Source organism: Taudactylus pleione, unplaced genomic scaffold, assembly GCF_031769625.1.
Source record: "Taudactylus pleione unplaced genomic scaffold, aTauple2 ptg000120l, whole genome shotgun sequence".
Taxonomy (NCBI): Eukaryota; Metazoa; Chordata; class Amphibia; order Anura; family Myobatrachidae; genus Taudactylus; species Taudactylus pleione.
In genome coordinates this window covers 2,679,451-2,707,096 of record NW_028284522.1, presented here as the reverse complement: position 1 = coordinate 2,707,096, position 27,646 = coordinate 2,679,451, and the positions used below count along the sequence as shown (strand labels likewise).

General features: G+C 47.6%; 1 protein-coding gene across 3 annotated transcripts in view; it reads left to right on the top strand.

Moving 5' to 3' along the window:
* PLSCR1 (phospholipid scramblase 1) overlaps positions 1–27,646 on the top strand; it is a 67,318-nt gene that overhangs the window by 27,946 nt on the left and 11,726 nt on the right. For 2 of the 3 annotated variants that reach the window (XM_088472039.1, XM_088472038.1), the window contains 5 exons: positions 4,284–4,435; positions 4,953–4,995; positions 7,214–7,434; positions 7,966–8,127; positions 8,727–8,888. In XM_088472039.1, the coding sequence (XP_088328165.1) occupies positions 4,284–4,435; positions 4,953–4,995; positions 7,214–7,434; positions 7,966–8,127; positions 8,727–8,888 (740 nt within the window). The remainder of the gene's footprint in view (positions 1–4,283; positions 4,436–4,952; positions 4,996–7,213; positions 7,435–7,965; positions 8,128–8,726; positions 8,889–27,646) is intronic. The other variant, XM_088472040.1, reaches the window with a different exon arrangement.

Sequence of the window (27,646 nt, the reverse complement as noted above, 5' to 3'; positions counted from 1 at the left end):
CAAGCGTAGTTCGACAGCCATGGTGGAAGTGACAAACATTCTGGGTTTATTTTTTATTTTTTTTGCATAATGTCAACTTCCAGCAATCTCTGCAGTATTCATACCAGGAGTCCTCAACTGGGAAGAGGACTTCCTAAGTCGACGGGATATTCACGCCGGTGAATGGGTCCTTCATCCAGATGTATTTCAGATCCTAGTGGACAAATGGACTACCAGAGGTAGACGTTGTGGCCTGAGGCCACAAACACATGGTCCCCAAGTACGGGTCCAGAACAAGGGATCCCTCTCCCGAGTTTGTGGACGCTCTAGCAGTGAAGTGGGACTTAAATCTAGCGTATCTTTTTTTTTTCCTCCGTTCTCCCTCCTTCCAAGGGTCATCAAGAAATTCAAGCAGGAGGGCAGAACTGTAATACTGATGGCCCCTGCTTGGCCCCGATGCCATGGTTCACTGACCTTCAGAGTCTCTCCATAGACGCTCCATGACTTCTTTTGATACATTTGCCTCTCCTCAGTATGCTTCCTTTGGGTGTCTTGATTCTCCTTTCTACTAAACAGGAGCATTCCCACCCTTAAGGAAACTGCTTTTGGACATCCCCAAGGTAATTCCTGTGGACTCTATGGAACCCGAAGAAGAAAATAACAAAAGATGTTATACCATAACTCTTAACTTTTTCTTTGAGGTCCACAGGGCACCCACCTTAAAGCACCTGGTGTTATTGGGTAATATTTCTTTTGGATTTCAATGATTCCCTCTTCTAGTGGTGGGTACACACTATACAGATTTATCTGCAGATCGAGTGATCTGCAGCTATATCTACAGGTGATTGTTGTTCAGTGTGTACGAACAACCATCATCTGTGTCTGCCCGGCGGCCAGGGGGCATGTCCCGGCAGGCGGCGAGCGTGTCCCGCCCCCTCCCCGCGGCTGCCACTGTGTGTACGGGCGGACTGCAGACCGCCCGTACACACTTGCCGATGGTCTGCAGACATATCTTACCATCGGCTGTGCAGCACAGCCAATGCGATATGACTGTGAGCACCGACGTTCACTGACATATAGCGGGTACACACTGGCTGACGGTCAGCAGATATATTGGCCGATCAATCTATAGCGAGCGGCCAGGAAGATGGTCGCGATGGACAAGACCATCGCGACCATCGGGCTTGCGACGAGACCCTTGTGGTAGGGTCTCGTTGCCGCAAGCCCCAGAGTGCTTTCGGCTCTAACAGAGCCGGAAGCACTCCCATTGACATCACTTGTGATGTCAGTGGGGCCGGCCCCAGACTGTAGGCGTTCCCATGGGAACGCCTCCGTCTGGGCAGCCACGTCCCTGGCCCGCCAACAAAGGGGGCGTGCTGTCACTCAACATCGACAGCGCGCCCCCTTTGGTACGAGACCCGGAGTGACGGCTTGGCAGTCACTATCGGAGTCTCGCGCATGCGCACGACTGAGCCGGCTCCGTCGTCCACATGCGCACTGGGCCACCATTGACCCGCTTGCGAGCTCTCAGCGCTCGCGAGCTGGTCTGAATCAGGCCCTAAGTGCCTGTAGCCAGGGTCGGAGTATATATGGAGGAGGACCCAGTGCATCCTGGGAGCTAAAGCTTGTAACTGTTTGGTGCCTGGATCACTTTAACCACATACCCCAAAGTAATTCCTGTGGACACTATGGACCTCGAAGAAAGAGTTAACAAAGGTATGATACACCATAACTCTTACTATCGGGCAGTCGTACACCAGATCATGTATTGTGTATGGACCACCCAATATATTTTGCCGTCGCTGGATATACAAGTCTAGTCTATACCTGGCTTTAGAGTGTTTTAAAGCAAATGTTTGCAAATACTCTTGTAGTCATATTCTTTCAGTGACCAAGGCTTGGTCACTGAAAGAATATGACTACAAGAGTGGTCTGCGACATCAGGAGAGTTTTGACCAACTGCAAGCTGCTTTTGGGGAGGAAGCACCGTCCCGAACCATTGTGTTTTAAGTGGTTTTGCAGAATTTCGGCAACTGCGACAGTCCCTGGAAGACGAGTAGCGTTTCGGCTGACCTGTGTCTGCGATCACCGAGGAAAACATCGCTGCTGTGTGGGCCATAGTTGAGGTGGCCCAGTTAGAGAAGGAGATTCATCCGCTCGATACTCCACTAAAAGCTTAGCCTGAGCAATGTTTCTGCACACTCTGTATCCTCTATCAGCTGACCCAAGAGCAAAAGGAGGCTCAGGTGGTTTGCTGGCCAGGTTTGATGGCGGTCGCTCAAACTCTGGGAGATAATCAGTGGTGATGAGTCCTGGATCTAAAGTTTCGGCCCCAAGACCAAACAGTTGACCCAAGAACCCCATTTGGAGGTGCGCCACAACAGAAGTTCCGGCGTGAGCGCAGTGTGGCCAAGCAGATGGTGGCTGTTTTTGTGGCCAAATTGTATCGTGTAGCTACAATACCACTCGAGCAGCAGCGCACAGTCACTGGGGACTGGTACGCCAACCAATTCCTGTCACAAGTTCTGAAAGCCTTTTCCAGGCTTCATCCAAGAACCCGTGCTTATAGTGCCCTACTCCATCTTGACAGTGTGCACAAGTCCAGGAAGTGGTGGATTTTCTGGCCTATGAACGCATCCAGGAGCTTGGTCATCCGCCATACAGTCCAGACCTGGCCCCCTGCGACTTCCTTGTGTCCCCACAAATCAACTACAAGATGTGTGGGATTTGTTTTGAGTCACCAGAAGCTACAGTGGAGACATTCATCCAGCATGTAAAATACACACCTGCTTCGGACTGGAGTAAATGTAAAAATTAGTTTTACACTATGTGGAATTTTTTATTTTTTTTTATTTTACTTTTGTTAAAACATTGTCCATTTGGCTCTGAAAGGAGGTATTTTCCCTGACAGATACGATTTTAGAATTCCCTATTAAAAAGGAGTGATCTTTAAGGATCCTCTGACTGAGGAATTCAGTTAAGCCCATTTAATGTTTCAGGGGTGAACAACTCCTTCATTTAGACTCCCTTTTTTGCACCTAAACCCCTTTTTAAGTGCAGTTAACAGGTGTTAACTGACCTATGCATTAGCTGGGTGTTTTCACCCGTTAACGGCATGCTTATCGGGAATTTATGTTTGGGTCTTAGTGGTCACTTATGTGGCAATATATATTATCCATGTCCTATTCTGTAAGTCGCTTGTCTGCAACTTGTTTATGTACCTTGTAAGGCGCTGTGGAACATTTGTGGCGCCATATAAATAAATGATAATAAGAATAATGAGATTTAAAAAGAAACCTTATTAACTCGGACTCATAGAATAGCCCCCAGTGATCAATTGGCACCAGTTAACTTAATGGGGCTAATTGAATTCCCCCGATGTGTAATACCAAAAGGGAGAGGAATAGGACATATGGTTGTAGGTTCATTTCCATCGGAACAGAACACTTCTATTTCACAAAGAATTGCATAAGTTATGTTATCAGTGTGGACACTGGATTATGTTTAATATGGACATATTACTAGTTTTTTATATGTTCTATTCCTCCTTTTGCATATATACTCGAGAGAACATCCTATATCCATCAGGCCTCTCTAAAAATTTGAGAACCGTTGTTCATCTGTTCTTTATATTTATTTATACTTTTATTAAGTAATGATCGTTTTGTTCATTTGGATCTATCGCCCTAAATATGGCCCCAGGATTGTGAGGTTATAATTTTTATACTTTATGTATTGTTGAGTGGCAACACACTTTTTAGATACCTCTGTTGGGCTACCTTGGCACAGTGTAGGGGCGACTTTTATTTTACCTTTTGTTTCATTTACCTGATGGTCATCAAGCTTCAAATTCTCAATTGCTTTCTTTGCTGGCAAATTAAAACCTGGGGATGGGTAGATAACACTTTAAGCTGTGTACACACTATACAATATGTATAGCTCCGACGCGAATCGGAACGATATATCGTACACATCGTATAATCTTTAAGTCCGATCCGTCTATCGTGACTGTCCATCGCATTGTCCCATCTGCTGTTTTGCACAGCAAATGGGATGATACAATGAATGATGCGGTGCTGTTACATACAGCATGTAACAACACATCGTGCTGTCGTACACCAGAACGTGCAGTGTGTACGGCGCACGCAATGTATCGTTACATTGCACTGCATCATCGCTGGTTTGCACCTTTGCATGGTATGTACTCAGCGTCGGTTCACAGTTGATTTGCTACCTCATGCAGGGTCTATTGTCATTAAATACTCTTGTGGTTAGCTATAAATGGTACATGAAATTTATTCTAGTTAATTCATCAGGTCAGCCGGTTTATAGTCCATATGGAGGCGGCCCACCGGTCCAAAACCAGCCAATGGGTCCAGGTGGCCAACCATCTGCATGGATGCCAGCACCTCAAGCCAATCCAAACTGTCCACCAGGATTAGAATATCTGAATCAGGTAACGAGTTTACTAATAGACACTGAGGCCTTTTAGTTATTTTTTTTTTTCTAGGACTTCAAAATGGCATTCTTTTTAACACTATTCATAAATGGTATATTGAATTGTAAGAAAGTAATGGGGCTTGAGGGGGTGCAGATGTATGCCCATACATAAGGGTCTCTCTTCCTAGTATTAATGACATCAAGCCTTGGCACATGCTACCTTAAGAGTTAGGACCCCACTGTACTGTTCTATTTAACTGGAAATATTCTTGCATAACCTTCCTTTACACATTTTTCTTCTCTTATTGAATTGTGTTTGAAGAATAACTAATCACTTTTGTAAGTGTTCCTGAAAGTTGTGCTAGGTATCATACACTGCTTTCGGGATATTGAATGAGACTATTGTGAGGAGACTTTCACCGACGTACTAGACAACAAATACTACTGACTTTCTTTGAACATTCATGTATTTTGTCAACCAGTAACTTTTCCCATTTTTAATACAAAAATAATTGTCTTCATTGTTTTGGTAGATTGATCAACTTCTCATTCATCAACAAGTGGAGCTATTAGAAGGTATGTTAGAGTACATTTGGATGGTTAATATGCATTACACTTGTGTAGTCAAATTGCCAAACACGGCTAATAATTTAGTAATGATATAGATATATATATATATTTTTGATTTTATCCCATCTAAATAAAGATATCAAATATTCTTCTATTGTTTTGACACTGGCTGTTAAACAAAACATGGGAGTGGGGAGAATCTCTTTGGCTCCAAGTGGTAATTCAGCTTTATGACCTTTCATCTATCGGCGCCTATAACAATCACACTAGATGTTTGAGCAGCAATTTTAAGGTTAGGCAATCGGGAAGCCGACTGCCTAAATACCGGCAGCCGGCTTCCCGACTGTCTTATTCCGGCAAGGGTGAAATGCCGGGCGTCTAGATGTAGACGCCCGCATTTCCCCGACGCCGGGAGACCGGCGCCCGGCATCACGATCGTAGTGATGCCGGGTGCCGCGAGCGGACAGCCGCGTTGGGGGAGGGTTAGGTTTAGGGCTCTCGGGGGAGACTTTAGGTTAGGCAGCCCCCGGGAGGGTTAGGCTAGGGGGGGGGACTTAGGGTTAGGCACCCCCCCCCCCGGGGGACTTAGGTTTAGGCAGCGGGGAAGGGGGTGGTTACGGTTAGGCACTTGGGGGGGAAGTTAGGGTTAGGCACCCCTAAGGAGGGTTAGGTTAGTGGATACTTGCCTATCAACGATCGGGATTTCCAGCGCTGTTGGGCTTCCGCTGCGTCGCACTCTGCTCCTGTCGGGCTGTCGCTGACGGGACTCAAACCATGCGGCCGGCGGTATTTCATACCAATTCCATTTTAAGAGCCATTCACACACAGCTGCCTTTTTTTTTTTCTGGTCATTTCATGCATTTAAAGCATGTTTTACCACTGCATTCTAATTTGTATGCTTTATTTAACACTTTAAAACACAGTGTACCCAATTTCTCCTATGTGAACTTCTGTTACCCTTATAATATATTGTATTGGAGAGCAATAAGTCTATTGAAATTAATGGGGAAAAATGCATCACTAAGTATCAATTTTTTATGTTTTTGTATGTATTTTTCCAAGTACATTATTTCTATTGTGCCACCATCTTACGTAGCATTGTTCAGAGAATTTGTCATTAATTTCAGCCCCTGCTTCCTTGGAAATCAGTCTAAATATCCCAGTCTACAAACTGTCACACCTGCACAGTGCAGTTGATGTTTGTCTTTACCTACCAGTATGTGTTTGGAGTGTGGGAGGAAACCCATGCAAACACCACAATACACAGTATACAATACCACACAGATACGGCCCTGTTTTTTGGAATTTAACTCATGACATCAGTGTTGTGAAACAATAATGCTAACCACTATGCCACCGTGCTGTGTGAACAAGCCCTAGATAGCAATGGTTGAACAATAACACTGCAGTACAGGGTGGATTTTGTGTAGGTTTGTACATTATTTATTTCTCCTGCCAGGTGTACTAAGAAGTTTAGCGCTTGCTCTACCAAAGTAACATGAACTATTCTTAATGCACCGCATAGGAAACGTCTGTTATATATTCAGCTCCCCTTGCCTAGGCTCTGGTTTCTTTAAACAAGCATAAATGAACAGTACCTACAAACGCCCTTACTCTGTGGATCACTGATTGTGCAACAAGTATGAATACCAATGCCTGGTTTGTTATTCCAGCTGGCCTTTCAGGGAGACAGCACATTTATTTCATTGGTGAATCCTGTAATACTTTACTTTTATTCTCGCCCTTTAGATATGCGCAAGGTTTGAGTTGCATACAGGTAATCTGTGTCCCATGCAGGGTTGCATAAAATTTTGATGTAAAAATAAAAAACTGATTTATTTGCATTTAAATAGGATTTTTTTTTCTTTTTTTTTAAATCAAACTTTATGCAACCCTTCAATTTTAGGAATGCTAAACAGATACATAGATTAATCTATGTATCTGCTTAGCATTCCTAGAATGCTGGTCCAGCTATATAATTCTAAAAATGTATAGAAAAAATTCACTAGCTTGCAGAGTGTCAAGTTTCTATGCCTACACAATGTAAGAATATCCTGTGGCAGGTGCTCAGTGATTGGTTTAGAAGAATCCTATTTTATAAACGTGCAGCACTATCGGACAATATTTCATGGGTGCAACCATACCATTATCTCGAGATTTAGATAAACAGAAAATCAAAAAATTTTACTTTTTTATTGTATCTATTTTTTTTATTACTGTTCAGCTTTGATTGGCTACGAAACCAACAACAAATATGAGATAAAGAACAGCATGGGCCAGAGAGTTTACTTTGCCGCCGAGCAAAATGATTGCTGTACTCGAAATTTCTGCGGGGCTAGTCGATCCTTTGTTATTACGATCGTTGATAACAGTGGTCGTGAAATAATCAGGCTAACTCGACCCTTCAGATGCTCCTCGTGCTGTTTCCCTTGCTGCCTGCAGAAAGTAAGTGTAATCGTTTGAGGATCTCTTACAGAATCTTGTGTCCTGAAATGACAAGTAAAACTTGTAGGAAAATTACTGTAACCATCGAGAGAGACTTGGTGACATTGTCACACTGCAGTGTAAATCAATACAATAAACTCCAGTGGAAGTGCCCATAGTGAACTTATTTTTGTAGTAAATGATAGAACACTTGGCATACACTAACAATATTACTTTTTTCATTGCCAAAGTACAATTCATTGCATAAAATTTGTTGTTATAAAATAGAAACACACACACACACACACACACTTACTTTTTAGTGCTGGTCTTTTAATGTGTTTCCTTTCCTTAAGAAGGAAAGTTATAGTACAGAAAGTATTAGAATAACCCTCTGAGAAAATGGACAGTTAAAGTCCTGGAATGCACTCTAGCCTTGTCTGATGTAGACTAAAGGAAGAATTAATTATGTAATGAATTAAGAAAAATCTTGCAGCATCCATTTAGCTGTTTTTCACGACCAAATAATTTGTGGTGTTCTTTCGTACGCAGCTTGAAGTGCAGGCTCCTCCTGGGACAACAGTCGGCTACGTAGTGCAGAACTGGCACCCGTGTCTGCCAAAATTTACTGTTCAGAATGAGCGAGAGGAAAACGTCATGAAGATCCAGGGGCCCTGCTTACCATGTAGCTGCTGTTCAGATGTGAACTTTGAGGTGTGTAATAATAACTTTGTCAGAGTTGTCACAATTGGGGTGAAGGACTGCAAAAACACTTCATAGAAAATAGATGATTATTACAGCCACAAAACATACACGTGTAAGTGTGGGTTTTTTCATTTTGTATGCTTCCTGCCTACAGAGAGACCACAGGGAGTCTAAAAAATGATGGTAGTTGGAGCATAGAGTGTCTGAACACAGGGGAATAGGTTTCAGTGAGGCAGTTATCTGCATTACCTATCATAAACAACAATATCATGGTTAAAATGCCACATTGCATAATATTAATTATCATCCAAGGATTTTGGACTAATTCAGTTGTGTAATGTATATCTCCAGGCCCTAACTGTGTGGAGTTTGCGTGTGCGATCTCCAGGTAGTCCAGTTTCCGCTCCAAAAACATACCTGTATCTTAATTAACACTAGTGTGTATCTGTGTTTGTGCATGTGGATAGGGATTATAGATTGCAAACTAAACTGGAGCAGGGCCTGATGCTGACCACAATATTCTCTGTTTAGGACATTCTTGGAGTTTCCAATCTCTCTCGTATATTTTTAAACTCTTTTTTTTTTTTTTTTTCCCCCTTTTTATTTAGTTGAAATCCCTGGACGAGGCCTCTGTGATTGGGAGGATTTCCAAGCAGTGGACTGGCCTTATCAAGGAAAGTTTTACAGATGCTGATAACTTTGGAGTACAGTTCCCAATGGACCTTGATGTGAAAATCAAAGCTGTCATTCTTGGTGCCTGCTTCCTTATTGTAAGTTTCCACAAGCTTTTACCTCCTTTCTATTTAAAGATCAAGTAAAAGAAAGGTGCGCTTGTTTGCAGACAATATTATCCTGAATACAATTCGGCAGCTCTCACGGGCTCTGCAACCCACAATATATGGAAACAAAGAAATAGAAAGTGTAGCGCCATATGGATTTAGTAAAGAAAGATTTGTTACACAGTAAAAAGTTAAAATTGTTCTCAACCGTAGATTATATGATATAAATTTAGTGGTGTTCACTGTAGCTCCGGCGGCAGGCAGGGCGCCGGAGCTAGAAAAAGCAACTTTGTGTGCGCGCCTGAAAAGGGGGTGTGGTCATGAAAAGGGGGCGTATCTATAAGACGCGTTCCCTTTTCGTCATACTTGGGGGTGTGCCCGGCACTTACGGACACACCGGGCAGCCCCCAAGTGCTGCAGACAGTGAGAATAGATGCCGGGCGCATGCGCCCGGCGTCTATTCTCCGGCGGTGACAGGGTCACCGCACAATTCTTCACCCGTGGGACACTGCGACCCGCGGGTAAAGACGGCACCCGTAGGCTGTGAGGGCAGGGCACTTTTTGCCCTCCTTCTGGAGGGCAGGGTGCTTTTTGTCCTCCAGAAGGAGGGCAGGGCGCCGCGCCCCGCTAAAACAGCCTAGCGGGAATGCTCTAAATTGATAAACAGGATACGTAGGTAGCAATAGTAGCAATATATTGTCAACATGTAACAAGCAGAAAAAAAATATATATATAACATTTTCCATTTTATTTTTTTCTGCTTGTTACATGTTGACAATATATTGCTACTATTGCTACCTACGTATCCTGTTTATCAATTTCTATCATATACTCTACTGTTGAGAACAATTTTAACTTTCTACTTCAGGGTCCATAGGGTATCCACAGGATACCTTGGGGTATAGGTGATGACGTCAGTCTTCAGGCACCACAGAGTTGAAGTTTTCAGCCTCCCAGGATGCATCTGGGTCCCTCTCCTATACCCCGCCCCCGGGCTAAGGCATCCCAGTTTCGTCGGTGCCTGGCCGGAGTCGGAGGCACTGTGCAGAGGGGGGCTATGAAGAGCCCCTGAAGTTTCTTTTAAAGGCAGCGCTGGCTGCACATCTGGGAGTACAGCATGGACAGTCAGTACTGACGTCCATGCCGTCTCCCCTACACCCCGCCGTTACCAGAACGCCGGTACTGATCCGGGGATGCTGGTAGACATCTGGGGTCATGGCTAGCAGTGTCCCCAGATGTTTTGGACCATGGCCGGATCAAAGGGGATGCAGGTAAGCAGCGGGGTCCCGCGGTGGGTCCCCGCTGGTCACATTGTCCTGAGTCCCCAGGCAGGGGGCTCCCTGGGGACTGGCTGCAGCGTGGAGCCAGGCGACCAACCTGCGCTTCCACTACCCCCTGGGACAGCGGGCCGCTGCTGAGCGGCATGCGCTGCGGTGTCCCAGGGGTTAAATGCATGCCAGGGGAGCGCGCTTTCCCTGTCTCACAGCCGGCGCCTCCCCTGCTGCACACAGCCTCTCTGCTCTCCCTGATTGGCCACAGTGTGTCAGCTGTCCTCCCCAGGCCGGCCTCCTTCATCTTCTGCTCCTCGGTGGCCATCTTTAAAGCATGGTGAACACTGCTGGAAGCCTGTGAGCGGTGGCATTGCGGTCTGGGTCCCCCAGCATACCTCTCCTCTGTTTGTCACAGGTCAGTGTATGCAGCGCTGAGTCCTACCAGCCTGAGGGTCTGAGTAGTTGAGAATCAGCGCTAATAGTGCAGGGATTTGTTTCTTCTGCATTGTATGTGACTGAACTGCTAGCCTGCTGTCTGTACTTTCACTTTCTACTGTCAGCTTTATTACTGTCCCTGATCTTGCTCTGCTCAAAGCCCTTGCGGTGTGCAGGGTGTTATTCACACTATACCAATACGTATAGGTGTGAGTGTCACATACTTACCATCATGTCTGAGACTGATTTTCCTCTCCAGCTCATGTGTACTAAATGTAAGGTACCAATAGCGGAGGGGGAGGGTAACGCGGAGGGGTTATGCCCCCAGTGCCTGGCACTGTCACGGCCGATTATGGTCCCGGTACAGGAACCTCCCTGGGCTTGTTTCGCTAAGGCGCTTACAACCCTTGTGGGCCAGCTAGCTCCGCCACCTGCGTTTACCCAGACGGGTTTGTCCCAGCAGTCAGTGGTGTCGTCACCCATGCGGGAGTTCCCGAGACAATTGATGGTACCCCACAGTCTCCCTGTCCCTTCCCAGGTTTCTCCTGAGCCTGCGTGGGTTAATACTCTTAACTACATCGGTTCAGCATTTGTCCGATGTTTTACAGGGGGAGTCTGTGTTGCGGCCTCATAACGGCCGGTGGCGTCTTTATCTGCTCCTTATGGGGATGACGATGAGACGTCAGATCATGGGGAGATTCTGGATCTATCTGACCAAGAACCTCTCCGTACCAAAGAGCCGGACGCTAAGTCCAAGGTGTATATCCCTAGTCTTATTCGAGCGGTCCGCTCGGCTTTAGTTATTGAGGATATTGATCCTTTGGTGGCCACATTCATATATGCCTTTTTAAGGATATTAAGGGTGAGGCTACGGTGTTCCCTCTTTCTGATCAATTAGTGGATCATTTAGAGGAGGCGTGGAAAAATCCAGGTAAACGGTTTCAGCCCCAGAGACGCTTAGCCGTGGCTTATCCGTTTGCGGTCAATTATTTTTCTAAGCGGGAATCCCCTACGCAAGTGGATTCACATGTCACACGCCTAGTCAAAAGTGCCACGTTGCCTATGCCTTCGATGTCATCCTTGAAGGATGTCACTGACCGCAAGGTGGAGATCTGCCTCAAAGCCGTTTATTCCCTTGCAGGGAAGCATCCAGACCGGCTCTGGCCGTGTGTTGGGTAGCCAGAGCTATGGAGCGCTGGGCGGATAATTTGGAGGCGTCTTTGGACTCTGACTGTTCGGCTGAACAGACCGAGTTGGTGGGCAATCTCCGAAACTCGGCCACTTACATTAATGAAGCGGCCTTAGATATTTGTATGCTCACCTCTAGGATCTCCTCTGCAGCCGTGGCTGCTCGTCGCACCTTATGGTTGCGTTCTTGGAAAGCGGACGCGGATTCCAAAAAGGGATTAGAAGGTCTGGACAGGTACTATTTGGTCCAGATCTGGACAAAATTGTAGTTACGTTGGCAGCAGCAAAATCTGCATGTCTTCTGTCTGCTACGATTCCTTCTAGTGCTGGTGGGTCGTCCTTTTGGCCTCACAGGGCCCAAGGTAGGCCTAAAGTACAGTCCTGTCCACGGCAGGCTGGGGCCAAGAAATTGTCCAAGCCCAAGAATCAGGTCTGGAGTACCAGACGTCCGGCTCCTAGGTCAGATAACAAACCTGCGGCCTGACGGTCCAGGCCGCCTTTTGGGGGACCCCAAAGTGGGGGGCGCCTGCTTCAGTTCGCCCGGTGCTGGTCGCAGTGCATGTTCCAATTTCCCAGAGGGGCCTGGGTTTCTATTCCATTCTATTTTTGGTGCAGAAACCCAATGGGTCTTACCGTTCAATACTAAACCTAAAGGCCCTCAGCAAGTCCTTGAGGGTGCCTCTGTTTCGGATGGAGACCCTGCGGTCCATTATTCTGGCACTGGAACCTGGGGACTACATGGTGTCATTGGACATCCAGGACGCTTACCTGCATGTCCCTATTCTTTTGCGCCATCAGCAGTTCCTCAGATTGGCAATCTGCAACGAACATTTCCAGTTCCGGGCACAGCCTTTTGGCCTGGTGACTGCTCCACAGGTATTCACCAAGGTCATGGCGGTCATGGCGGCTCTCCTGCGGACGCAGGGAGTCCGACTGTTGCCTTATCTGGACGACCTCCTGTTGATAGCGGGGTCTCCAGAGCTTCTTTTACACCATCTGGATCTGACGATTGCGGTACTGCAACGTCACGGCTGGTTGACAAACTGGCAGAGGTCCACTCTCACCCCGTCTCAGAGGATCCTGCACCTCTGGGCCTTATTGGACTCCAGGCAGCAGTGGATCTTTGTGACGGAGGAAAAGATCCTTGCTTTGTAGTTGAGGGTGCGCAGTTGTCTGCAGTGTCGTCGAGTGTCGATACACTTGGCAAAGAGGTTATTGGGCTCAATGGTGTCGGTATTCGACATGGTGGAGTACGCCCAATTTCACTCCAAACCTCTGCTGCTATTGATCCGGTCCAGATGGAATGGATTGCCTCAGTGTCTCAAGTCCCAGACGATGGGGCTCACTCCGGATGTTCGCCTGTCTCTAACCTGGTTTTTGCAGACGCCCGTTCTGGGTGGCGAACTGGGTCCTGTTAACAACGGACGCCAGTCTCCGGTGCTGGGGAGCTGTCACGGGTCCACACTTGTTTCAGGGCAGGTGGACTCGGGCGGTAGCGGAGCTTCCAATAAACATTTTGGAGCTCCATGCGGTGTCAAGAGCTCTCCAGCGGGCACAGCCGGTTCTCCAGGGTCACCCTGTGCAGGTTCCGTCGGACAACGCCACCACGGTGGCCTATTTAAACCAGCAAGGAGGAACCGGGAGAGTGGTCTTTATACCAGGACGTCTTTCGGAGTCTGGTGGACAAGTGGGGTCTTCCAGAGATAGACCTCATGGCGTCCCGGCACAACAACAAGTTGCCGGTGTACGGGTCTCGAACATGAGACGAAAACAAGAGATATGGTAAGAACTTACCTTTGTTATCTCTGTTTCTACGAAGTCCATAGGGTCCACAGGGTTGACCTTGGGGTATAGGTTGGGAACCAAATCCGGGCACCACGCAGTTAAAGCTTTTAGCTCCCAGGATGCACTTGGGTCCACTCTCCCTATAACCCCGCCCCCCAGCCAGAGGCACCTCAGATTGTAAGTAGCCAAAGGCCGGAGGAGGAGAGAAAAAGAGAGAGAAAACTGGAACACTCTAGAACCATACTCACAGAAAAGGAGACGGGAAGCCGGTGACCAGTAACACAGCCCATATGAAGCCAGGTGCGTCAGGGCGGGCGCCCTGTGGACCCTATGGACTTCATAGAAACAGAGATAACAAAGGTAAGTTCTTACCATATCTCTTGTTTTCTACTTCAGGGTCCATAGGGGGTCCACAGGGTTGACCTTGGGGATGTCCCAAAGCAGTTCAACCAAGGGTGGGGACGCTCCTGTGCTGAGAGGAGAATCCGTCGCCAAAAAGGAAGCATCCTGAGAGGCAAAGGAAACCAATGCCTAGAACCTTAAAAAGGTATGGACAGAAGACCACGTGGACACCTAGTAAGGCAAAACAGCCGAGGCGCCACGACGAGCCGCCCACGAGGGTTACACGGCCCGAGAAAAAAACAAGCCTCAACGACAGAAATGCCCACCCATGGGTAGGCCCCTGAGGAAGACATACGAGGCCATCCAGTCAACATTTCATTATAGGCCGGCCATCGTTTCCTGTTAAAACCAGAAACCGCAGACCACCAATAAGGAGTCCGCTTACCATAAGGAACTTGAACGGATCACATAAAGCCAAAGAGGCCGGACCACAGTCCATGAGGCCACAACAGCCGAGAGGACTGGGAACTGAATGGCCATACCATAAGTTCCAGAATAATATGGAACCTAAAAACCACTTTAAGAAGAAACACAGGGCGAGAGCAACTCACACCCTGACATGATGCCCTCCAGAAGAGGGAGCCACATGAGAACGCTCCCCATTCAGACACTCTCCTGGTTGATTTAAACACCCTGAGAGAGAGAGAGAGAGAGAGCTTAAACAATAGACCATGTAATGGCTATCACAACCAGCGGTTCCATTGACTGTCCCCGGAGGGAACAAAGAACCACTACTAACTCCCCAGGAGTCCCTAGGGAGGACAAGTGGAGACATAATCCAGAAAACACTCCAAAGGATGAACTGGATATCAGAGCGGAGCAATTCCATATCTTAACCATACCGACAGTGTAGAGATCCGCACTGTCAGGAAGGCCAGGCCAAGGGTGAAACCCAAGCCAGCTGGAAGGAATGCCAGAATATCTGGAAATCCTGGACACCGGAGGATCGTATCGACAGGTACGATACCATAAGAATTATGTATGCCACAGTCCGTGGCAGATCCCAGCAAAGTCTGGCCTATCTGCTCTAAACATCTCAATGAAGACAGAGCCAGGGAAGCCCGAGGACCACAGTAGGGGCGCAGTTAAAGACAAGCGATCCAGATCCAGGGAAAAACAAGGACCCTGAGACAACAGGTCCAGATAGTGAAGCAGTAGGAACGGAGCATCGAGGAGGAGACTCCGAAAATCTTAGTACCAGTGATGTCTGGGACGACCTGGAGCCCCCAGAAGGAAAGCCCCTCCGTCTCGAATTAAACTTCCGAAGACCTCGAGGAAGAAGGGAGACCGGAGGACACAGGTACACAAAGTGGAAGGACCACTTCACTGACAAAGAGTCACTGAAGGTAGCTTCAGTACTCCTAGAGCTGGACTGTAACACCGGTAATGTGTGATCGAGTCAGAAGGCCATGGGGATCAATCCCCTCAGGGAGGCCCCCTCTGCTCACCAGGAGTTGAAACCTCTCTTGGAGAAGAGACTAGTCCCCGGGATGCACGCCGTGACGGCTGAGGAAGCCCGCTTCCCAATGGAGAGCTCCGGGAATAAACACCGCAGAGTTGGCCAGGAGAAGACCCTTGGACTATGTCAGAATGGGTGACATTCCTAACATTGCCACCCAACTACCAGTGTTGCCTAGATGGAAGCCACTGTTGTGACACTGTCGGACTGAACCTATTCAGGTTAACCGTGACAAATGGGTTAGGCCAGAGTGAAAGTCCAAGACAGCTTAAAGTATCAACAAGTTAAGTGGCAGGGCAGAAGCGACAGACGTCCAACTGCCCCGAAATGAATGCGGACCAGACACTGTCTTTAGCAAAGAACACCCTGGACGAGATGGCCATAGCCACCCGGACAGAGACCAACTCGCCTCCGTAGAAAGTATCATGGTTCGAACAGCGATCCGATGGAAAAAACTCGATCCATCTGGAGGGGAGTCAATTATGGCAAGGCCTGGAATGGAACTGAGCACATTCCACCCTACCAAAAGGTAGACACTCTGGTAGACCGCGCATCACAAAGAGTAATGACATATGTCGACTGCGTAGATATCCGCACACTCGAAGTTGAAGAGTGGAGATCTTGTCTTACGCCAGAAAAATTCTCAGATTCTGAGAATCCAGCAGTGCTCCCAGATGAAGAAAACCCTGTGAGGGATGCAGGGAGGACTTTTCTGTGACGAGAAGAAGCCCCGGTTATCCTGACCTGGCGGTAAAGTACCTTGGTGATCCTGCTAAAAGTAGGAGACCGTCCAGAGAAAGGAGCATTCGGATACACTGAACAGGTGAACTGTCAGAAAATCCATAAAGCTGGTAAACCCCGGTGGAGTTGAGGACAGCCCCAAAAGGCAGAGCCCGAAACTTACAAGTGTTGCTGTGGCACAGCAAACCTGAACCCATGCTGATGAGAGGGCTCTGTATGTACCCGTAGGTACGTATCCTGAATACTCGGATATACCATAAAATCCCCAGGTTCCAAACATCGGATGATGGAGCATGGACGATTCCACCTGAGTCAAGGCACCGTTGGAATCTGATTCAGGGATTTGAGACAGAGTATAGGCAAAGGAGGACCAGTCGGTCACCGCCCCAAAAAGAAAGTAGAACAACCAGTCCCTCACTGAGATAGTGAGGTTGGCCGAAATAGCTCTGCTTACCACAAAGACTGTATAGCTTTCTGGGATTGTAAGGCCCTGATCAGTTCTGAAGAAGGGCCCGTGTAACAATGCCTGTGAGGAGGCTGCATGAGCAATGAGAGGCCGTTGAGAATCAGTACCTCACTCTGGAAATTCCCCAGATGTAGACCTGTCCCGTCAGGCTGAGGGTATATCCTCAGGTGTAGAAACAGGGTCGTCCGGAAGTCCAGGACTGCTCGGTACTGGATACGGTGGCCCCCGTGGAGGCCGACAGCCTAGGAAAAAACAGGCCTTTAGGCTGACCCTGAGGACAAAAAGACTTAACAGAGTTAGTCCGAATGTAGTGGGAGTAGCTAAAGACGGTATCTCCCCATTAGTGATACTGCCAATGATGCAACGATCTTGTCAAGGTCAGGACCAAACAAGAACTTCCCCCTGGAAGGAGTGTGCACCTCTGCTTTCCCATAACGCAGCCATAGGGTACTGCGGCGGATACAGACGCCGCCGAAACCCTGAAAGTTAGAAGACCGGCATCCCATGAGGTAATCCCACATATGACCACTGCATATTTTGTGAGCGGCAAAAAGATATTTGAACCTCAGACGTGTTGGAGGGGAAAAACGTCACAAAAGCATCACCATGCGATGGCCATGGTAGGACGGGCAACAGGCCCTGAAAACTTGAGTACATTGATTTCAGGCAAAGTTACCACCTACGGATCCGTAAAATTCGTCCAGGCCGGGATGGGAGGCGTATTAATGCCCGTAACCCGATGATTAACATACAAATCCATCCCAGAAGGGGATTTCCATTACTTGTGAGGACCCTCAGGGAATGGGAAACAGGAGGCCTTTGTGACTCCTCGTATCTGGGGACAGCCAGACTCCCGCTATGAGATCCACCCGCTGGGCAGAAAACGGGAGATGTATGATACTGGTGCAGGATCGACATTCTCTATATCCAGAATGAGCCTGGCTACCAGCCCCAAAGCAGGGATAATAATACTTGAGATCGGCTCCCCCCCATGTGAGAGGGAAAGAGCCGAATATACCATCCAGTTCACGGCAGAGCCACTGGTCAGTAACCACAGGGCGTATATCACGCCAATTAGTATTTCGTATAAAACGACATCCACCAGGGTGGCCGTTGTGGTAATCCCTGCAAGGGGAATGACAGACCGATGTGGTATCGGAGGTAATTCATGTACTGTGAAAAACCCCGGCAGGGAGCGATAGTCTGTGACACAGGGGTAAATTGCAAGAAATTGCGAGATACCCCGAGTTCAAAAGGGCAGTATGGTGAAGTAACTCCCAGCGAGTGACGACAATGGGGCCCGCCCGGCGATCCTCAAAGGAGAGGATCCTGAGAAACAACGCCCTTTAAGGGGGTCGTGCAAGGGGCCCGGCACCAGATGGTGCCGCATACGTAAACCTTTCTGAGTTAAAATCCTCCGCACTAATTCCTGCAGGCTATGACTTGCAGGATAGCAATAATGGGTGCAGTATCGTGTGCAATCTCCTGGTCAGATATATCTGACTATCTTGACGGAAATATTAAGCAGCGCCATACCGGTCCTGACTGACGCTAAGATTAGCTGCAGGAACCCATTATCAGCGTACGCAACTCACAGTTCCATCTAAAATATGGCAACGTGCAGCACGCAACAGTATGTGACAAACCTCACAGATATTAACAAATATATATATGTGAGGTCTCAGAACCACCCCAGGTACACCTGTATTAGGGCAGATAAAGAAAAGGGATAGATATACACTGACAGGTGAGAGAAAAAGCAGACAGTCAGCACTAGCATAAGTCACATACAATGCAGAAAAATATATATACATACATAAGCATGACATATAATATACTGCACAATGTCGCTACATTCAACTGCCCAGATTCAGTGTCTGGGAAGGCTATAGCGCTGTGTACACTCACCCAAAATGGCCAGGTACGCAGGGGGACTGGGCTCACTGACATCCTAAGAGTTCTGCAGCACCACAGAGAGAAAATGGCCGCTGGAGACCTCAGAAGAAGCGTGGCCCGCGGAGGAAGCAGCTCAGCGACGCCAGACTGTATTATTGAAAGGCGCGCTGAGCTGAGGGGAGGAGCCGCTAGACAGGGAAGGCTTCCTCCCCTGGCTAGCAATTAACCCCCCGGGATGCCGGCTCCCGCTGCCGCTATAATCCCTGGTGGGCTGTGGACACGCGGGGTATGCCTCCATGGAGGGGGAGCCCGCCGCCACCGCTAGCGCCTCCGGTCTGTCCCCAGAGACCGGAGGCATAAGGCTGCATGTACACGCGGGTCACCGCAAGCGGTGACCACGCGACTTACCTGTCCCCGTCGATCCGGCAGCAGCCCAGGGATTCCTCCAGAGCCCGGCTAGTACAGACTCTGGGGTCCCGCTGCGATCCCCAGATCTGTACTGGCGTCGCAGCGCCGGCGGGGTGTAGGAGCGGCAGCTCAGACGTCCATTGGACAGTCTGATGCTGCCGCTCTGAAGAGTAGTAAAAAAATAATAAAATAAAACTCTTTTAAGCTTAGGGGCTGCTAAGCAGCCCCCCTGCAGTAACGGTGACCCGACTCCGGCCGGGCACCAACTTAAACTGAGGTGCCTCTGGCTGGGGGGCGGGGTTATAGGGAGAGTGGACCCAAGTGCATCCTGGGAGCTAAAAGCTTTAACTGCGTGGTGCCCGGATTTGGTTCCCAACCTATACCCCAAGGTCAACCCTGTGGACCCCCTATGGACCCTGAAGTAGAAAAGGCGTCTCTGGTGTATGCCCTGTCCGTCTAGTAGACGTTCCAGTTTGCCTACCTTTTCCCTCCGTTTTCCCTTCTTCCGCGGGTATTACGGAAATTCAAATCAAGAAGGAGGTACGCTGCTGTTGATAGCTTCCGAGTGGCCCAGACGGCACTGGTTCTCCGACCTCCAGAGTCTGTCAGTAGACGTTCCTCTGAGGTTACCATTACGACCGAATCTGCTGTCATAGGGTCCTTGTCTTCACCCGGACCTGACTCGGTGTGGCTGTTGAAAGGGTCATGCTAAGGTCCAGAGGGTTTTTCTAGCTCCGTGGTGCAAACCATTCTAAGAGCTCGTAAACCTTCCTCGGCAAGAATCTACCATCGTGTGTGGCATACTTTCTTCCGGTGGTGTAGACCTAGAGGTTATTCCCTTAGGGAGTTCCGCCTGTCTAGGGTGTTGGCTTTCCTACAGGCTGGACTGGATCATGGGCTTCGCCTGGCTTCCCTGAAAGTGCAGGTGTCTGCCCTGTCAGTCTGGTTTCATCGTAGGATTGCTGCGCTCTCTGATGTGCACACCTTTATGCGAGGTGTTCTTCGCATTCAGCCACCTTTTGTTCCACCGGTGGCGCCTTGGAATTGGGCTGTGGTCCTGAGAGTTCTCTAGGGACCGCCGTTTGAACCACTGGACTCAGTGGACTTTAAATGGCTTACAGCTGAAACCATATTCCTTCTGGCCATTGCCTCGGCCAGACGGATTTCGGATTTAGGGGTTCTCTCTTGTAGACCCCCTTTTCTGATTTTTCATAGGAATAGGGCGGTGCTTCACACTCGTCCGGGATTCCTTCCCGAAGTGGTATCCAGTTTTCACATCAATGAAGAAATTGTTGTGCTGGCTTTCAATTCACCTGGACTTTCAGTGGGTGACGCCACTTGGGATGTTGTGCGGGCATTGAGAATTTATGTTGACCGCACTTCTTCTTTTAGGAAGTCGGACGCCTTGTTTGTCCTCTATGGCTTCCGTAAAAAGGGTTGGCCTGCTTCAAAGTAGACTTTGGCAGGCTGGATTCGTATGGCAATTTCAGAAGCTTATCTTCATGAAGGTCTTCCAGTTCCCTCCTTGGTGAGGGCTCATTCCACTAGGTCTGTGGGTCCTTCGTTTGCAGCTAGAAGTGGTGCCTCTGCAGTTCAGATCTGCAAGGCTGCTACGTAGTCTTCTGTCAATACCTTTGTGAGGTATTACGCTTTTGACATCTTTGCCTCTCAGGATGCTTCCTTCGGGCGGCAGATTCTCCTCTCAGCACAGGAGCGTCCCCACCCTTAAAGGATACTGCTTTGGGACATCCCCAAGGTATCCTGTGGATACCCTATGGACCCTGAAGTAGAAAATATGAGATATGGTAAGAACTTACCCTTGTTATCTCTATTTCTACGAAGTCCATAGGGTTCCACAGGACTCCCGCCCTGTCGCACCTGTACTGCAGATGGGCTTTATTCTGGTCACCGTTTTTTCCGTCTCCCTATGGTGAGAATGTGATTCTTGTGAGTGTCCAGATTTTTTTTTCTTCTCTCTCTTTCTTCTCCTCCTCCGGCCTATGGCTTGTGACGTAACTGAGATGCCTTGGCCCGGGGGCGGGATATAGGAGAGGGACCCAGATGCATCCTGGGAGGCTGAAAACTTTAACTCTGTGGTGCCTGAAGACTGACGTCATCACCTATACCCCAAGGTATCCTGTGGAACCCTATGGACTTCGTAGAAATAGAGATAACAAGGGTAAGTTCTTACCATATCTCATACTGTGTAATCTTTACTGAATCCATACTGCGCTACACTTTCTATTTCTTTATTTAAAGATCAGTTCAACAAACAATTTGCATAATATAGTTTTGGCTTGTTTTTTTCTTTTTTTACTTGTACAATTTTTACATTTCTTAACTATATCGGGTTGTTTGGCACTTTGTACCCTTTTGTGGCAGCACTATAATTGCCTGTTTAGATGTGAGTATACCAAGGTGTAGAGATTGCATGTGTTGCTTACAATGGAGGCCATGCAGACTGCTCTGTTTGCTGTCAGCTCAGAATATTTGAAAAGTATCTTCCTAAGCTTAGAAGGGTAAGGCCATTATCTGTATTTAACTACATTAATAAGTGAATGCTGGGTGATTAAATACTATTTTGCAATTTTTTAAGCCGTATATCTCTCCCTTGGTTAAGGTATATAGGCCCTGATTCAGAGCCGGACGCTCTGACCAGAGCGCTCGCTCTGAATCAGGGCCCTCCATTAAAATGGAGCGTCCTCCTGGACACTCGTATAGCTGTGGGTCACCACCCACAGCAAATACGAGCGTCCAACAAGATGGTCGCGATGGTCTTGACCATCGCGACCATCGGACTTGTGAGTGAAACCCTGTGGTCGGGTTTCTCAACCACAAGCTAGTGATGTCAGTGGGGCCGGCCTCAGACGGTAGGCGTTCCCACGAGAACGCCTCCTTCTAGCAGACACGCCCCCGGCACGCCCACCAAAGGGGGCGTGCTGTCAATCAACATAGACAGCACGCCCCCTTTGGTGCGAGACCCGGAGCGATGGAAAGTCCTTCGCTCGCCGGGTCTCGCGCATGCGAACGACGGAGCTCCCTCTGTCGTGCGCATGCGCAGTGGGGACCATCGACCCACTTGCGAGCGTACTGCCGCTCGTGAGTGGGTCTGAATGACCCCCATAGTGCTCTATACCTTACCATTCCTGGTGTTTGTTTGTGTAGTTGATTTTGAGTCGACTGTAAATTTTATTACATATGCATTGTATGTGACTGTTTGGTAGCTGCTGTATTGGCACTGTTAGATCCTCCACAATGTTAAAGAGGAACAAGAAAGTGGAAGAGAAAACGGGAAACAAATAACTTGTTGCAGAATTAAGATCCTATAAGTAATAGACCCATTTGGTCAGTGTAAAGTTGAGTGGGTATGGAGACCACAATAGAAAGTCTTGGGGGGGTGTTTATGTCCAGGATAGCTCAGTGTAGTGATAATTTGATTTGTAGTTAATTAATGGTGTGCACAGATGTTGCCCGGGATATGATTCTCGGGGTAAGAAGTATGGTACTAGAGATACTAGGGAGTGGTTCTCTTTGACAACATCGTTGTATCCTTTCCTAGCTTTTGTATGTACTAAGTGGGAGGTACCTCCTACTGTGGATGCTCATGTGACGCATTTAATCAGAAATGCTACATTGTCTATTCCGTTAGCAACTTCTCTGAAGGGTTCCACAAATTGAAAAATTTAAGCATGATTTCATCATCTGGAGCTGTTACTCGTCCAGCTATGGCTGGAGCCTGGGTAGCCAAATCTGTTGAAGAATGGATGGGGGCATTGGAAGATTATCTACCAGATGCTACCAGAGAACAGATGATGTGTATATCTCTCACATGTGGGGTATCTATCTGGGAGGTGTTGCAGTAGATGCTGGAATTTTAGCTTCTAAGGCAAGGATGGGTAACCTCAGGCCCGGGGGCCGTATAAGGCCCCTGCGGAGTCATTTGGTGTGGCCCACGGAGCTTTTCTCTTTTTAGCCTCATCTGACTAGCAGGGTGCCTAGAATGGCACCCTGCAGCCAGAATCTATGCAGCAGTGTCGCCTGGAGCATCCTTGGGATACTTCAGATGGTCACACCGCTGCCCTTACAGCTCCCCCGGAGCATCCTCAGGATCACCAGTGATTGTGGCCCTGCCCGGCCTGCACCAAGCCTGCGAATAATATATATATCAAAATGGCCCTCGGCAGAAAAGAGGTTCCCCACCCCTGTTCTAAGGCATCAGCAGCTTCAGTAGTGGCATGCAGGGCCCTTTGGTTAAGATCCTGGAAAGCTGATACAGGATCAAAGAAGGCGCTGAAAGTCTTAACCCTTCTATGGAAAGGTACTTTTTGGAGCAGAGTTGGATAAAATAATAGACCTGCTGACTTAGAAGCCGCCAGAGTAGCTACCATCTACGATAACTAAAGTCTAGGCAGGTTTCTTTTCAGTCCTTCCATACTCAGGGATGAGCAAGGGACCAGTCTTCCTCTAAGCCGACTAGTTTTTGCAAGACAACAAGTTGACAAACTAAGATGTCTCACCCGGCAAGACATCAGCTTCTAAACCGGACAACAAACCCTCGGCCTGATGGGGCGGGTCTCCTCCTTGGGATCCCAGGCTGGGAGGCTGACTTCTTCTTCAGTTTGCGGAATATTGGCGTCAAACAACAACAGATGTCTTGGTCCGAGAAGTGGTCTTTTAGTGGTATACCCTCACTTTCAGGAGGCATCCAACCCCAGAAGTTTTTTTGCACAGATCCTCAATCAGATGCGGTCAAGGCCTTGGCCCTTCAGGAAGCCATTCACTCTCTGCTGCCGACGGGGGTATTAGTCCCCGTTCCTGTGTCGCAACAGGGAAGTGATTATCATTCCAATCTATTCCTGGTTCAGAAACCTAATGGGGCTCATCCTATACTAAATCTAAAAACCCTGAACAGGTTTATCCTTGTACCCAAGTTTCGTATGGAAACTCTCCGGTCAATTATTTTGGCAATGGAGCCGGGGGGATTATATGGTTTACCTAGATATTCTGGATGCATATCTGCATGTTCGTATTACACCATCCCACCAACAATTTTTATGGTTTGCTGTCCTTCAGCAACATTGCCAATTTCAGGCTCTACCCTTTGGCCTATCTACGGCTCCCCAGGTATTTACCTAAATAATGGCAATCATGGCGGCTTATCTCAGGTGTCAGGGAGTCAGAATACTGCCAAATCTGGACGACCTTCTGATATTGGTGCTTTCTCCAACACAGCAGATGGTACATCTGGCAGCTCTTCTGGATTCTCTGGCACAAACTGTTTTTGCCAGAGGACAAGATTGTGGCCCTATCATTGTGAGTACACAAGCGAAGGGTATCCGTTCTGTTAGCAATGCAGGTCCTGGGATCTTTAGTATCCACCTTCGACATGGTGGGGTATGCTCAGTTTTATTCCAGGCCTCTGCAAAAAATGATTCTCTCCAAGTGAAACGGACAGTATCATCTAATAAGGTCCCAGAGAATCATTCTCACTCTAGAGGTTTGTCGCTCCCTCCTGTGGTGGCTGAGAAAGAATCATATGGACAAAGGGCACCCATTCTGGATTTCAAATTGGGTGCTTCTCACCACAGATGCCAGTCTTTGCGGATGGTTGGCAGTGACATGTTCTCACACCTTTTGAGGGAAGCTGGATAAATCAGGAAAGTAATCTGCCAATAAACATAGGAGTGCTCTACTTAAGTCGTCAGAACATACATTCCGGAGAGTGGCCTCTCCATCCGGGAGTGTTTTTCAGCTCCTGGTAAACAAATGGGGTCTACCAGAAATGGATCTCCTTTTGTTCCACTGGTAGCACCGTGGGATTTATCTTTGGTTCTTAAAGGGCTACAAGCTCCCGCATTTGAACCTCTGGACTCTGTAGATATGAAATGGTTGACAGCAAAGACACTTTTTCTCCTTGCTATCTCTTCTGCACGCAGTACTCTGATTTGGCAGCGCTTTCTTGTCGCTCCCCATTTTTTTTTCCCCCAGGATAAAGCTTTTCTTCGTACAAGGAAGGGTTATCTTCCTAAGGTAGTGTCCCATTTTCATGTGAATGAAGAAATTGTTGTTCCAGCTTTTCAGGGTTCAGATCTTTCTGTTGGTGAAGCCTCCAAGGATGTAGTTTGTGCTCTCCATATTTATGCGGAGCTCTGTTAGAAAATCAGATGCCTTTGTTTTATATGGTTTTCACAAACGAGGATGGTCAGCTAATAAGCAGTCTCTGGCGAGATGGCTACGCATGACTGTCTCTCGGGTGTACACACGGGCTTCTCTCCCTGTCCCAAGCACGGTGACAGCACATTCTACTCTCTGTAGGATCATCGTAGGCATTTAGTCTTGATGCCTCTACTGAACAATTGTGCAAGGCAGCCACGTGGTCTTCTGTCCACACTTTTCTTAGGTTCTACGCCTTTGATACTTTTTGCCTCCTCAGGGTGCTTCCTTTGGTCAACGAGTTCTCCTTTCTGCTCAGGAGCATCCCCCACCCTAGGGGAACGAACTGCTTTAGGACATGCCCATGGTATTCCTATGATCCCTATGGACCCTGAAGAAGAAAAGCGGTTATGGTAGACTTGCCTAGATAACTATTTTTTTTTTCTCCAAGGTCCATAGGGTCCACCGGGCGCCCACTCTGACACACCTGCCTGTATGGGTAATTTTTTCTTTTTTTTTCTTTCGGCCAAGGATTCCCTCATCTTGTATAAGTGTTTCTGGTGTACGATTGCTCTTCCTTCTCCTCTTTCCTTCTCCTGCCTTGAGGCTTGTTCACAAAACTGAAGGCCTGTGACTAGGGGCGGGGTATATATGGAGGAGGACCCAAGGGGAATCTGTATGACTCTGCCGGCGGTTCAAGTCCTGACAGCGGAAGCCCGGCAGTGAAGATCCCGACAGATAAGTATTTTTTTTTTTTTTTTTTCTATTTACTAACCTAATACTCCCTTAGGGGTGCCTAACCCTAACCTCCCTCCCCCAGCACCAACCCCCCCACCCCCTCCCCACCGCGTGGTTGCCGCGCCCGACTTACCGATCAAAGGTGTCGGGCACCCGGCGTAGGTCTAATGACGGGCGTCGGAATTTCGAGGCCTGTCACTAGACACTCGGGATACCAACGGTCAGCATTTAGACCGTCGACATCACAACTGCATACCACCTGAGGCATCCTGGCAGCTGAAGCTTTAACTGTTTGTTTCCTGGATCTCTCCAACCATAATATCCCCATGGTATCTCTGTGGACCCTATGGACCTCAAAGAAAAGGACTTATCTAGGTAAGTCTACCATAACTCCAATTTATTTCTTTTTTTTTAAATCACTGGTGTATTAATCTATATGGGCATGGCCTTCTCACAGTAGTAGGATGCTTTATAGAGCAGTGGTTCTCAAACTCTGTCCTCAGGACTCCACACAGGTCACGTTTTCGAGGTCACCCAGCAGGTGCACAGGTGTATTCATTACTCACTGACCCATTTTAAAAGATCCACAAGTGGAGCTAATTATTGTATTTGCGATTTCTGTTTGGAGACCTGGAAAACATGTACTGTTGGAGGACTGAGTTTGAGAACCTGTGTTTATAGAGGGAAAGTATGAACTATATGTGAGGGAATGGACCAGTATTGTTAGTGGGGTGTTTTTTTTTTTTTTTTGTTTGTTTGTTTTTTAATTCAATCTGTTTTTAATGAGTAAAACAATACATCAAGAAAAAAGCAGAATGGGTCCATCCTAGATCATACTATTCATATGTAACATTTCTACACAAATCACTTTAACAACATAATTGCAACTTATCACTGTCATACACAATATGACTTAATTCTAGTCAATAGCAGCAATTCACACATACTGTGTCAAATGGTTGCATACATTTATACCCATGCTCCTTAAGTTATAAAACCTGGGTTATTAACAGAGTGGCTAAAGGGAAAAATATCCTTGATGGAAAGGGACTGGGGAATTTGTGGGGATGTAGTTGCAGTGCCTGTTGGATTCATGGTATAATATGTAGTTGTGCCCATTCTTCTTATTGCATCCTATTCCCTTTTACCAGACTTATCTGAGCAATTACTTTGTATCTAGTTATCCTTTTCGCGGCTCAAGTTTGCCAGGTATGCTAACCTCCACCAACTGCACGGAATGATTCACACAGCACACAACGTAGGTAGGCATTGAGGATTCCTCTGCTTACAAACGCATAGCACAGAGATCCTGATGCCTGTCATTTGCTGTAGAATATACTGCCATCTGTATTCATGAACCATTCTTCCAGGGCTGAAGGAGAGGAGTATCTCCATCAAGTGGGTATTGTGGCTTTTGCAGATTTATCTAAAATGTCTTAAAATGTACTATTTATTTTTAATGAAATCTTGGTCCAGTTCAGAAGATATCATCATTCTGAATCATTAGAGACCTCTCACCAATTATAATTTTAGTGGTGTTGATCAAGCTTATCCAAAAGCCAGAAATGTTTGGACATTCCCATCGTGTATATAAAGGGGTTTGCCTGCCACTTCATTATGTTTCCAGAAGGTGTTGTGGGCCCTGTAGAACATTCTGTTAAATAAATGTATTTTTCCTCCATGGGGGACACTGGCTGTAGTCTGGGTATAGGTTGGTGGGATGGAGCCTGGGCACCACACAGGTAATACATGAAATTCATCAGCCCAGCTTCCTGCCCCCAACCCCCCCCCCCCCCCCTATACCCCC